Here is a 12,706-nt window from a genome sequence, read left to right as displayed (position 1 = left end):
GTGTAGTCTCAGCACTGTTAAATGAAGCTGTCCCAAGTACCTGCAGTAACCATGGTATCTAAAAGTCTGGATTAGTGCAGCAGTTCTTTGTCTGGGATGTGGTACATACTGTGCTTGGATTTTAATGGAGCCATTTATACAGATTTTATATTTTCCCATAAAACTCCTCAATATGAATGAAAACAAGCGTGGGCTAAATGTTTGTGCTTTTCAGTGCTCTTTCTGTTACAGAATCTTGCTGGCTTTCTTAATTGCTAACTTATGCAGTTTCTTTGTCTTTCAGAATGTCGGGTGGTGAAATCCACTTCCTATACCAAAATAGCTTCGACTTCACGTAGGAGCACCACCAAGAGCCCGGGCCCATCCCGACGCAGCAAGTCTCCTGCTTCTACTAGCTCAGGTAAAGCACACAAGAAATCTTTCTTAATAACAGCAACCAATCTGTTTCAGTACAATTGGCAATGTACTTAAAATTCCACATTTCTGTGGAAAAACATTGTATGTATGAAACAGTCGATAGTACAGATTCACTTGTTCTCTAAGTTGCATCTCAGATGAAGTGTCTTCCCAATGCAAAATAATTCCTCAGTGTTTTATAAATCATACTCTGGCATTACCATGGTTCAGTTTACTTTATTTTCCGTGCATGATTTTCCTGCCAATACCTAACGACTGACAAAAAGAGGTATTCTTTGTACTAGGAAGTCAATAAGCACAATGCAGAAAGTAGTCCGAGTTACGCAACATAGGGTCCGTGTCTGCAAAAGGTTGATTTCACAGTCTTTTTTTGTATTTTGTTTCTAAGGGAGCTAAGAGGCAGCAGTGAGGAAAGGATAGGTTAAAGACAATGAGGATATTGAGGAAAGGGGGGGCGGCAGGGCAGAGAAATAATGCAATTACAGATCTGAATGGGAGGTGCAAAGATAGCTGAGGAAGAAGTGAGTCAGAGTTGACCTAACAAGCCGGTGGTGCATGCTGGAGAAGACACAGCAAAAAGCTTTAAGAAGTTCTGTCTGAAAGGCCTTGCTTTGGCTGCCTGTGCAGCTGCTCCCACTAAATAGTCTATGACTAGTTCCCCCCTACAGCTTTTTTCCCAAGCAAAACAAATAAACAAAAAAGTGCATTAGATAATTTGCCAGCATTGGTGCCTGAAAGTACAACTACTACTTGGCGTGGGCCAGTTGAGTAGACCCAATCCAGCACTTGCAGCGTTGCTTGTGAATATGGATTTTGCAGGAGACAAACATTAGAGCTGTCTGAAAGCCACCTCGCTCTCTCTGCCCTAAGTCTTCTGCCAACAGGGAAGCGAACGTCATACTGGGACCTGCATCCAGCACCGTAAGGTCTGTATGGGGAGGTGGGGATCGGAATGGCCCAGGTGCTCCTAGCTGGTTTCAAAGAGGGGAGGCAGGCACCAGCTGGAACCATATTTTTCCCAAGAAGACTAAGCTGAGGAAAAAAGCATTCTTGCTCAGGGAAGGAGGAAAGAGGGAGAGGCACAATGAGAGACAGAGGTGTGGACGTGGGGAGCAGGGCTGGGAGGCAACGTGCCGCCTACACATCCTAAACCAGCTGAAGTTGAGAAACCTAAAAAGAGGTAATGGGAAGAAGTATCAATTGTGGGGAACAAGCCCAGAGTAGCTCTTTCTTAAACATGTATTAAATAGCTTTCTTTGTAGCTAGTTGGAACAGAGTTAAATCAAACTTTAGCAAGAGAGGCCCTGTTTGGTGTGTGAGTGTTATGGACTCTTTCTGGTTTTTTATAATGAATATTCATTTGGGAGTACAGGTAATGGACACTGAACTGTGTATATTCATTTCTATGTGAAATAACTGTCCTGCTATGCATAACAAATGTTTCTGCCATGGGACTAGCAACATTTTTGCCATGTTGACTATGTGATACCTTGTTGGTTTTGGTCCTGAGAGAAATAGTACTGTTTTTACTTAAACGTGCAGGAGAAGCATAGGTGAGTAAATCTTAATTTCCTGCAGTTCAGTTTTAGAAGGGTCTGAGCAGAATACCATTACATGTTCAATCACTGCAAAAGGTCATGAGTTTATTTTACAGCTTGTGAAAAAAACGATGTTTTCATTATGCCACAATAATAATTAATATATCATTAAATTTATAATAAGAAAAGAAACAGTATAGGGGAAATACTGAAAATGCAAACCATTTTGGATGGTTCTGTGTTGATGACAGATTTACCCATCTTAAAAATATCTTATGTAAAAACAATAAATTTACAGAAAATAGGCACATACTAGTTAGTCAAAAGATGGTCCATGACCTTGTCTATTTGACATCATCATTTGGACACTGTAATTAAGATTTTCATAGAGAAAGACATCGGACAAAGCTCTACAAGAATGTATAGGATGCTGACAGAACAGTCTGGCAACTGGTAGAAGCCTGGGTGAAGAACTGCCTGAAGGGCAGGGCTCAAAGGGTTGTAGTGAATGGGGCTGAATCTGGCTGGTGACCGGTCACCAGTGGTGCTCCTCAGGGCTTAATTCTAGGGCCAGTTCTGTTCAATATTTTTATCAGTGATCCGGATGCAGGAGTCGAATGCATCATTAGCAGGTTTGCTGATGATACCAAACTGGGAGGTGCTGTTGACTGTCTCAAGTGACAAGAGGCTTTGCAGAGGGATCTAGATAGATTGGAGCATCGGGCAATCATCAATGGCGTAGAATTTAGTGAGTCCAAATCTCGCATTCTGCACCTGGGGTGGGGTAACCCTGGGCATGAGTATAAATTGGGAGAGGAGTGGTGGGAGAGCAGCCCTGCAGAAAGGGACCTGGGGTGCTGGTCGACAGCAGGCTCAGTAGGAGTCAGCAGTGTGTGCCCTGGCAGCCGAGGGGGCAAACCCCATCCTGGGGGGCATCAGACAGCACAACCAGCCGGTCAAAAGGGGTGATTATCCCGCTGTATTCAGCGTCGGTGCGGCCTCGCCTTGAGTACTGTGCGCAGTTCTGGGCCCCACGGTTTAAGAAGGTTGTGAAGGTGCTCGCACGCATCCAGAGGAGGGCAACAAAGCTGGTGAAAGGGCTGGAAGGCATGTCCTGTGAGGAGCAGCTGAGGACTTTGGGCTTGTCTAGCTTGGAGGAAAGGAGGCTGAGGGGTGACCTCATTGCTCTCTGCAGCCTCCTGAGGAGGGGACGTGGAGAGGGAGGTGCTGAGCTCTTCTCCCTGGGATCCAGTGCCAGGATGTGTGGGAATGGTTCAAAGCTGCATCAGGGGAGGTTCAGACTGGACATTAGGACACATTTCTTTACCGAGGGGGTGGTCGGACACTGTGTGGTGGATTGATCCTGGCTGGACACCAAGTGCCCACCAAAGCAGCTCTATCACTCCTCTCCCGAGCTGGGCAGGGGAGAGAAAAATGAAAAGGCTCCTGGGTTGAGATAAGGACAGGGAGATCACTCACCAATTACCATCATAGGCAAAAGAGACTCAACTTGGGGAAAATTAATTTAATTTATCACCAATCAAATCAGAATAGGGTAATGAGAAATAAAACCAAATCTTAAAACACCTTCCCCCCACCCCTCCCTTCTTCCCAGGTTCAACTCCACTCCTGATTTTCTCCACCTCCTCCCCGCAGCAGCGCAGGGGGATGGGGAATGGGTGTTGGGGTCAGTTGATCACACCTTGTCTCTGCCGCTCCTTCCTCCTCAGGGGGAGGACTCCTCACTTGTCCCCTGCTCCACTGCAGGGTCCTTCCCATGGGAGACAGTCCTCCATGAACTTCTTCAGCATGAGTCCTTCCCTCGGGCTGCGGTTCTTCACGAACTGCTCCAGTGTGGGTCCCTGCCCTGGGCTGCAGTCCTTCAGGCACAGACTGCTCCAGTGTGGGTCCCCCATGGGTCCACAGGTCCTGCCAGGAGCCTGCTCCAGCGTGGGCTTCCCACGGGGTCACAGCCTCCTTCAGGAACCCACCTGCTCCGGCGTGGGGTCCTCCCCGGGCTGCAGGTGGAGATCTGCTCCACCGTGGACCTCCCTGGGCTGCAGGGGGACAGCCTGCCTCACCGTGGTCTTCCCCACGGGCTGCAGGGGAATCTCTGCTCCGGCGCCTGGAGCATCTCCTCCTCCTCCTCCTTCACTGACCTGGGGGTCTGCAGGGTTGTTTCTCTCACATCTTCTCACTCCTCTCCTCGGCTAGTGCTCTGCAGCAGGTTTTTTCCCCTTCTTAAATATGTTATCACAGAGGTGCTGCCACCGTCGCTGATGGGCTCGGCCTCGGCCAGCAGCGGGTCCGTCTTGGAGCCGGCTGGCATTGGCTCTGTCGGACACGGGGGAAGCTTCTAGCAGCTTCTCACAGAAGCCACCCCTGTAGCTCTCACCACCACCAAAACTTTGCCACGCAAACCCAATTCACACTGGAACAGGCTTCCTGGAGAGGTGGTCGATGCCCCAAGTCTGTCAGTGTTTAAGAGGCATTTGGGTAATGCCCTTGATAACTTGCTTTAACTTTTGGTCAGCAGTTGGACTATGATTGTTGTAGGTCCTTTCCAACTGAAATATTCTATTCTATTCTGTTCTATTCTATTCTTGTTACAGCTTAAAAAGGATAAACAATTGAAAATGTTTCTAGAGAAGTTAATTTTAATGGGGACAATGGATCTGATTTGGCTGTCTGTACCTCTTGTGTTTGCTTTCTGCAAACAGCGAAGTCAAATTGTGTGAATGTTACAGGAAGCCTATTTCTAACCTTACATCCATGAGTATTTACATCAATATTACTTTCATAAAAGGAAACAATATTGTACTAAGTGGGCACTCGCCCTCAAGAATTGTTTTTATATCATGTAAAACTAAAAGCAATCAGTGAATAGATTTTAAAAATATGCAATTTGGTATTAGACAGTGCATGAAAAAAAAAAACCAGTGGAAAGAAAAAGAAACACTAGAGTCTCAGATGTTGTTAGACAAAAACCAAAGTTGTCCCATGAAATGCAGACAATATGTACAGATTTCACTATTCTGCCATCCAGTAGGCCTAAAAATACTGCCTATTTATTGGAATTATGTACCCGTGACAGTAGTAGAATAGAGAAATTGCCATCTAGTGCATGTAAGAGCAGATAATTTTTTCCACGTTGTCTACATTAAACATGTCAGTATTAGGGAGTCTCCTAAATGACTAGTGCATAATTGGAAGTTACGCTTTTGTTGTCATGTTGTTAGTGCTAAGCGTGTATATATGTATTTTTTTATTCTGTGCTTTTAAACTGCTTTCAGTTCATCTTTAAACTACTGTTAGGATTTTCTCTTTCATTAGGGATAAACATAAAAAATACTCGAGGAGAACAGTAGATTCTTTGCTTAGATCAAAGGCAATACATACACATTCCAAAAATGAAAGGATGTATCATTTTGTGAAGACTTGTACCATAAAAGAAAGTTGAGAAAAGTAGGGATAAAGGGCAGGCAGAAAGCATTATTGACAGTGTACCCTTGAGAAAAAGCTAAACGAGATGTAAGGAGAACAGCGTGTTGCTAATTAGAAAGAATCTGATTCCTCTTGTTTGATTCTTGCTGCGTTTTGAAAAGTCTGCGCATTCTTGCTACGCAAAAGGATCAGATGCCTGCGTCAGTCATCAGTTGATGACCACATCAAGATAATACGTACGGATGACTACATGGGTCAAAAAAGGAAAGTTGCATTGACAAAGAGGATGTGAAAAAAATTTCGAAATCTCAAAGTTGGATATTAAAACTGATAAAATTCTAAAATGAAGGGCTATCCTTGACTTACCCTTAATTCTCTACTGTATACATCTATAGTATGGTACAGCCTTTAATGTCGATATTCAACATTATTTTTCTTCTCATCCAGCACAGGATAGCTGATCAGGATTCATCATTTTTAGAGTTAATGAAGGTACAGTCTTTGGGTCATTTCCCCATTGTTAGAGAAACAGATGTGTAAATGAGGCTAGGACATGCAGACAGTCTGCTTTGGTTTAAGCACTTAAATACCACCCTCAAGAACTGTTTCCCTTCTTTGACATGGAATTTCAAGTGGTAAGAATTAAGCCAAACTTTGGCTTGAACTAAATGTTTATAAATGCGGTGAAATCCACGAGTCCCTTGTTCTTTACAAATAGTGGTATGGGATGGTGAACTTTCCCAAATTCATCCCAATAGCTTCTGAAGTTGCTTACAGAAATCAAAGGGGTTATTTTGGGGCATTGGTCGGTTTGTTTGTTTTCTTTAATGTCCGTGTCTCATTTTCACAATACCATTTTACCAAAAGCGGCGCTTTGAAGATAAATTCAGTAATGTTAACAAATGATTTTTAGAGAAAATTCTGCTTGAAGACCCTCGCCCCTAACGCGTAGAGCGTTCTGTTTCAGTCTCGCCTTGTAGGGGTGGCCCTTGACGTGTGCGGGAGCGGGCAAAGGGACCCCCAGCGTCCCCTCGCCGTGGCGAGCCCCAGCCGCTGCTCTGGAGAACCGCTTCCCTCATCGTCTCACCTGGTACTGGGGGCAGAGGGCTCCCAGTGACATTCCCAAGGGTCTTAGATAACTTTCACCTTGCCTGGAGAGGCCTTTCCCCCTCCATTGCCTGTAAAGGCAGCATCTTCGGCGAGCCTGAAAGCCCCGTACAGAACCTGCCGTAACAACGCCCTGGGGCTTTGCCACGCGGCCACGGGAGTGACGGCGTGGGAACAACAGGGTAAAAAATAGTGTCCCACAGGCTCTGGGACGTACTGCCACGGCAGCATGGGGGAAAGGGTGGAGCTGCGAGTGGAAAGCAGGCTGCAGGGTTGCCGAGAAAGACCCTTAGCGATGCCGGAGGCCATACGAGTGCTCAGTGCCACACAGTTCAGACCTGTACTCTGGTTAACCGAGGGCAAGGAAATATGTGTCAGTCCGTAAGGGAATGGGAGACGCACACTCCTTACCCTTTCTTGAGCAATACAGTCTACAGTGAGCAAAAAAGCTGCATCTGCTTTTAAACCATTTCTTGACGTATTTAAGAGGATTGTATGCATTTCCAGAGGCGGTGGTCACCTTTCTTCCGTCCTTGCTTTTTCTTTTTTTTTTTTTTTTTCTTAACAGAGCATACGCCTAATGTGCTTATATTTTCCTGGTACTTTTTTCTTAAAAGAGTACATGCAAGCTAGGAAGATCTGTGGTAAGGGCTGGCTTCTCCATTATTATATGTTTTGTTCAGTTTTTTATTTACATCTGACAGTGTTTCAAAACAATACCACAAGACAGAAATCTCGCTGCGGGAGGATTGCTTTCTGGTTTTTTACAAATGCATTTGAGGTATTGTCTGCTTCAAAATGCTTTCAGTCTAAATAGAGAAGAGAAGCAGGGAACAAGGCAGAGAAGAGAAGCAGAGAAAGGTAGCATGACCTCCCAGGCAGGCAGAGGGCTGAAGTCTTGTTCCAAGTGCAATAGGTATTCCTGCCTCTATTTAATTTTCCTGATGTCTTAAAGCCTGTAAAACACTTTGAAGTTTTTTTGTTGGCATCAAATATTATTTGGGAAAGGACATCATAAAAGAGACGTTGAATTTCAGTAAGACCGGGTACCAGCCTGTTGCTGGTGACTGAAAATTATGAATGTCTGATGGCTGTTCAGTAGCTGTCGGCTTCTGTCCAGCTGCCAATTAACACCATTGGTGGCAGCCTCAGCACAGGTGAAGAGGTTACAGATTCGAAGAAAGCAGCGCTTACTCCTTCATGATCATTATTTTTAATCCAATCAAGAGCAGCATGAGATGGCTGGAATTATTGTACCCTTGGTCCATTAAATTAAGGAAGGATAATACATTCGGGTGAACTCCGTTTTAGCCTCTGAAATCCCAACTCTAATTTTCAGGACTTGCTCTCAACAAAACTAACTACTTTCTTTTTTTGCAGTTTGAGCACCTCCTTCAAAATTATTTCCTTCTCACTTCTCCTCCCATCTGAGCTATCTCCTGTTCCCCTCAAACTATCACCCAAAATATTTCAGATGCTTGAAATATTATTTGTAACAGCAATTCAGGTTTGGTGTTAAGAAGAGTTATTTAGGAGTTTCAGTTATTTGGTGCGACAAGTGTCTATTTCAAGAGTAACTAGGTTGATACGTACCTATTCTGAATGACAAAGGGAACATATGTGAAGGATGGATAGAGTAGGTCGTATTACCAAGGGCTGTGTATTTTTTTTTAAAATTGCACCTGGGCAAAGAAATTGTGAAACTGCATGTCAAACTAAAGCCTCATCAAAGCTGTAGATGTTCACTAAAGGAAAAAGAGGTTTAGGATATGGAAATTGGATCTTACTGAAGGCTTCTCTAGAGCAGATGCTTGTGCTTTTCTCAGCTAGTTAGAAAAAAAAAGGTAGATGTGTTCCTCCGCAAGAAGATATGTTTTCTTTTAGTTTGATAGTTCATCCCTAGGCCGTTATCCAGAAACAACCCTTCTTCAGCCACCTGACTCAAGAAGGTCTTTTGGATCCCAAAGGAAGGAACATGATGTATCATATTGCCTGTGGCGAGGTCACATATTTTTATTCACACTGTTATAGGTACTCATCTGACAGATTTTGTAATAAATATGCTGAAGTGAAACTTTCCTGAAGCCAAGAGTACAAACCCATGGGAGTGATGGAGTCATCCTACAGACCCAGGGATTTCCAGATGATTTTTACTTTGATCCTGGCTTCCTTTTAATTTTTTATTTATGTTGTTTGTATTTGATACTAATCATTAAAAAATTAAGTTTTATCATTTTATAGCCTGTAACAAAAATCTAGAGTTAGTAAGAGAAATAGATTTGGTTAGACTGAATAGTTTAATCCTCTTAAAGGATTAAAAAGTTAAACGCCGAATGAAGAAACATCCTCAGAGTTGGTACTCCATTCACACAGACTGATTTGAGAATCCTAGTCTTTCCAATTAGGCAAAACAGTTCAAAAGAGAGATTTTCATTAAATCTTATGTACATGTAGATGCTCTCTCGATTAGGTACTACATGAAATTAGCAGCCAAGATCATAGATATCAGCTGTACTCTGATGAAGTGCAGAGAAAAGAACAAGAGGCACTTACCCACCTTCTGAGGCTACAGAACAAAAAAACCCTTGTGGATTCCAGGAAATTGTATTTTCAAGGAAAGCTCCTGTCTTCTGAGATGTCGGGCACGTCCGCAATGTCTACGTGTCTGCAGCACTTCCCTGCTTGATAGTGCAGAGGTAGCTGACTTCAGGCTGGGGTAGAAGGGCTATCACGGTGGCCACTCCACGGAGACCAGCGTGGGCTGAGCGTCTGTGGGGTTCGTAGCCCCAGCTGCGCTCCGCACCGCTTGGGTTCCGTTGTGTGGCTACCACAGGTCCCGAGGACTTACAGGGACTCGGGTACTGGTGGCTGCTGGGGCGGGAGTGTATACCTGACCTGAAGGTGATCCTTTCTGCTGATGTTTCTAATCTGGTGATCTGTTGATGAGGTGAGAGCTCTGTATGGGTCTGTCAAGCCTTGTCGTCAGTGGCAGAGAGATGTTCTTGTATCCACATAACTTCTTGACATAAACTCTAGAAAAGATCGAATGTAAAAAGGACAGTTTAGCACCAGTTAGAATGAATGCAGTACTGGTTATTTGGGATTTTTCCTCAACCAGTTGCATGCTAAGGAAGAACCTAGAAAGCCTTTACTAGGGAGTGATGATGAGGGTACTTGCTTAATGTGGTGCTCTGGACAAACTCTGTCTTTTGGAATGAAGACAAAAATGACAAGATGTATACAAGTAGGATACAAAAGCAGAAGGAATGAAAAGGCAAGGTATGGTTTGTTCCCTAACTACTTAATCTTATTGAGACAAAAACGTTGTTTCGGAGAGGACAGTGACATATGACACGAGTAATTGAGACAAGGTCAAGTAGTGATCCCGCATCACCATTTTCTAGCTAGCAGTTGCTGAATATGGCCTACACATGTTGTTTGTGACTTCTGTAAAACATCTTTTAGTCTAGCCTGCCCTAGTCATGAGTAAGTTGTGGCTGCGAAAAAGCCTGCACCATTCCTTTCCCTTAGTCTCCTCTTTCCTCTTCACACGTACTCTCGTGTTTGACAAACCACTTTTGTAAACACACAGAGTCATCTTTACATGTTTGTTATAGAGTACAAGATGCTAACACGTGACCAGGCAGTTTTATAGGAGAGTATGATTTTAATACAGTGCAGTGGCATCGGCAGCTTCTCAGCCTGGCACTTGATACTTTAATTCAGCTTTTCTCACTTTCTGTTTTTATTACTTAATAAAAAGGTGCCCTATCAAAATTTAGTTATTGGAATGCCATCAAAATACTTCTTATTTACAGCATTTTCACAAGTTTATAAATATCATCATATGAAAAACTATTTTGCATTTATCTCAGTAGACGATGGTATCCATCTTTAGTGTTCTATTTCGTGGGGTTTTCTACCTTCGTGTGTGTACCAGGTGCTGGAAAAACTAATACAAAGGCAGGTTCTTGTCCTGTTATGCAGCCTCAGCAAGAGAGGACAGTAAGGAAAGGAGTTCACAGCTAAGCAGTTGGAAAAGTCTGCTCAGAGAAGCCACAATACTTTTGTTATTGTTTTAGCTTTTTAATACATCTTTCACCTGTGAAATTTTGAACGGATAAATCTTTTTCATGAGATGATGGGAGGGCGCTGTGTGTTAAGCTGAAGTCTCTGACCCCTGCCATTTCATGAATAAAAAGTGACAAGAAACCTCTTGCCTCACTCAATAACATGATTAATCGCAACAGTGATTTACCAATTTCATATGTCTTTATCTACATCAATATTCCCTGTAGGAACATGTGCTGTATCAGTCAGTGAGAAATGCAGTGCAGACACTGGACAGGAATGCAGTTTCCAACCAGAATGCATGCCACCTAGAAATGGATTGTAGGGCAGTTTAGACTATATTCCTGTACTTACTTATTATTAAATATTATAGATTGTAGTCACGTATTTGTTGCCATGTTATCTGGTCATGAATGGCATATGTAAGAATGGTGTTGTGATTGTAAGTGGAGTTCAGGAAGGGGGTCAGAATCAGTCCAGTCTCTTCCTGCTACACAGCACCTAATATCAACCCTATCTGCAAATTCAGTATAACGACTCACAAGGAAGTAGAGTCAGAGGTGGAATGGGCAGCAAGCCATAAACAAGAAAATAAAAAAGGAGGGCCCCTGGAGTGGACTGGGGAATTGTTAGGAATTACCATTTCTTCCCTGTTGCAATGCCTGTCTCAAGCATTACATTAATAATATCAGTAGTAATAATAATGTATATTTCTAGGTATGCAGAGCATCCAGAAGACAGACAACATGATGTGCACAGAGAGTTCATTCTGCCAGAACTTAAAGCCTAAGTAGAGATGTGGTAGCGGTGACATGACTTGTCTGATGTTGTGCAGATGCATATACAGAGCTGGGAATAGAACCCACGTCACCCAAGTCCCTGATCAGGTTGACTCTAACATAGACTCTGTATGGCCTTCAGTCATCAGAGTTTATTTAATGGAGTTTTGCGCTTGGAATAAAATCCACCAAAATTGGTAGGTGGGGAGAATTTTGATGATTTTGCTTCATCTCCAGCATATCTTAAACCTCTAGGTGCATGGGTTTGGCTTCATCTTGCCCAGCTTTAGTATTCTACACTGCAGTGCATGCTCGTAGTACATTGTTCATCAGGTCTGTTTGAGGTGGTTGCTTGGGGATGATACAACTCGTGCTATGACAGCAACTTGGTTAAAATAAGGTCTAGAAAATTATTTCAGATACAGAAGCCGATACAACAGGTACCTAAAGACTAGTAAAAGGAATCTCATTCCCAGTGCTAATTGTCATCTCTAGACTTACCTAAACAGCTCTCCGTAGGGAGACCTTGTAGGCTCACAAAAATCCTGGTATGTGTTTTAGGTACTTAGCACCTTTGTATTTCGGATGTGGGTAAGGAGGTGAGCAAACTCCACTTAAATTTCCTGAGGGCCTTGATGCATTAATTGTACTCTTGATTTCAGATATTACAGACAGCCAACACAAGCACAACTATCATAATCTTCCTTTTTAGAAACTGCTGCTGGGGGGAGCATTGGAGCTTAGCTTAAATGCTCTGGGTACTCTGGTGGTGGCAAGTGAGTAATTTTTAGGGTTTATGATACTTTGTTTTTTCATCTCAAATAGATACTCATCAACATGGTACATGTGGGAAATACATCATGAGTCAAATACACTATTGCATCTGTTTGTCTGGTTCCACTTGGTAGCCTCCAGTCTTTGTCTTCAGGACAGAATAATTGCAATAGTAGTTCTAAGAAAAACTCTTGTTGAAAGTTATGGGGAAGGAGTCAATCTATAAGGAACAGGAACCGGTGTCGAGTGCTACAAGGTTTATTAAAGTGTATCTGTTATCTTAAATTTTCTCATAATAATAAGACCGAAGAATATCTGCTTGGTTTAAAGAGAAGGCAGAGCACTAGTCTTGTTACTTAGCAGTCTTGAGGACTAGCTCCATGTGAATAGTAGTAGTTTATATTGGTTTCTGAATAATACCATATTTGTTTATAAGAAGCCCTTTAAAACTTTAGAATTTTGAGATTCCAAAAAGCTCATTTTTAATTATTTCGGAAGTATTGGTAATAAATTTGATTTTAGTCATTATTGGCCAGGCCTATGGGGTGTTTTGCTGAATACTGTATGAACTTCAGT

The 12,706-nt window shown here is 43.0% G+C and overlaps 1 protein-coding gene across 3 annotated transcripts in view; it reads left to right on the top strand.

The window, feature by feature from the left end:
• Positions 1-12,706, top strand: part of DCLK1 (doublecortin like kinase 1) — a 246,668-nt gene that overhangs the window by 165,754 nt on the left and 68,208 nt on the right. For all 3 annotated transcript variants that reach the window (XM_052812468.1, XM_052812469.1, XM_052812471.1), the window contains exon 4: positions 284-400. In XM_052812468.1, coding sequence (XP_052668428.1) covers positions 284-400 — 117 coding nt within the window. The remainder of the gene's footprint in view (positions 1-283; positions 401-12,706) is intronic.

This window comes from Harpia harpyja, chromosome 17 (assembly GCF_026419915.1).
Source record: "Harpia harpyja isolate bHarHar1 chromosome 17, bHarHar1 primary haplotype, whole genome shotgun sequence".
Classification (NCBI taxonomy): domain Eukaryota; kingdom Metazoa; phylum Chordata; class Aves; order Accipitriformes; family Accipitridae; genus Harpia; species Harpia harpyja.
Note: the sequence above shows the minus strand (reverse complement) of the source record. Positions and strands in the feature narration are given on the sequence as shown.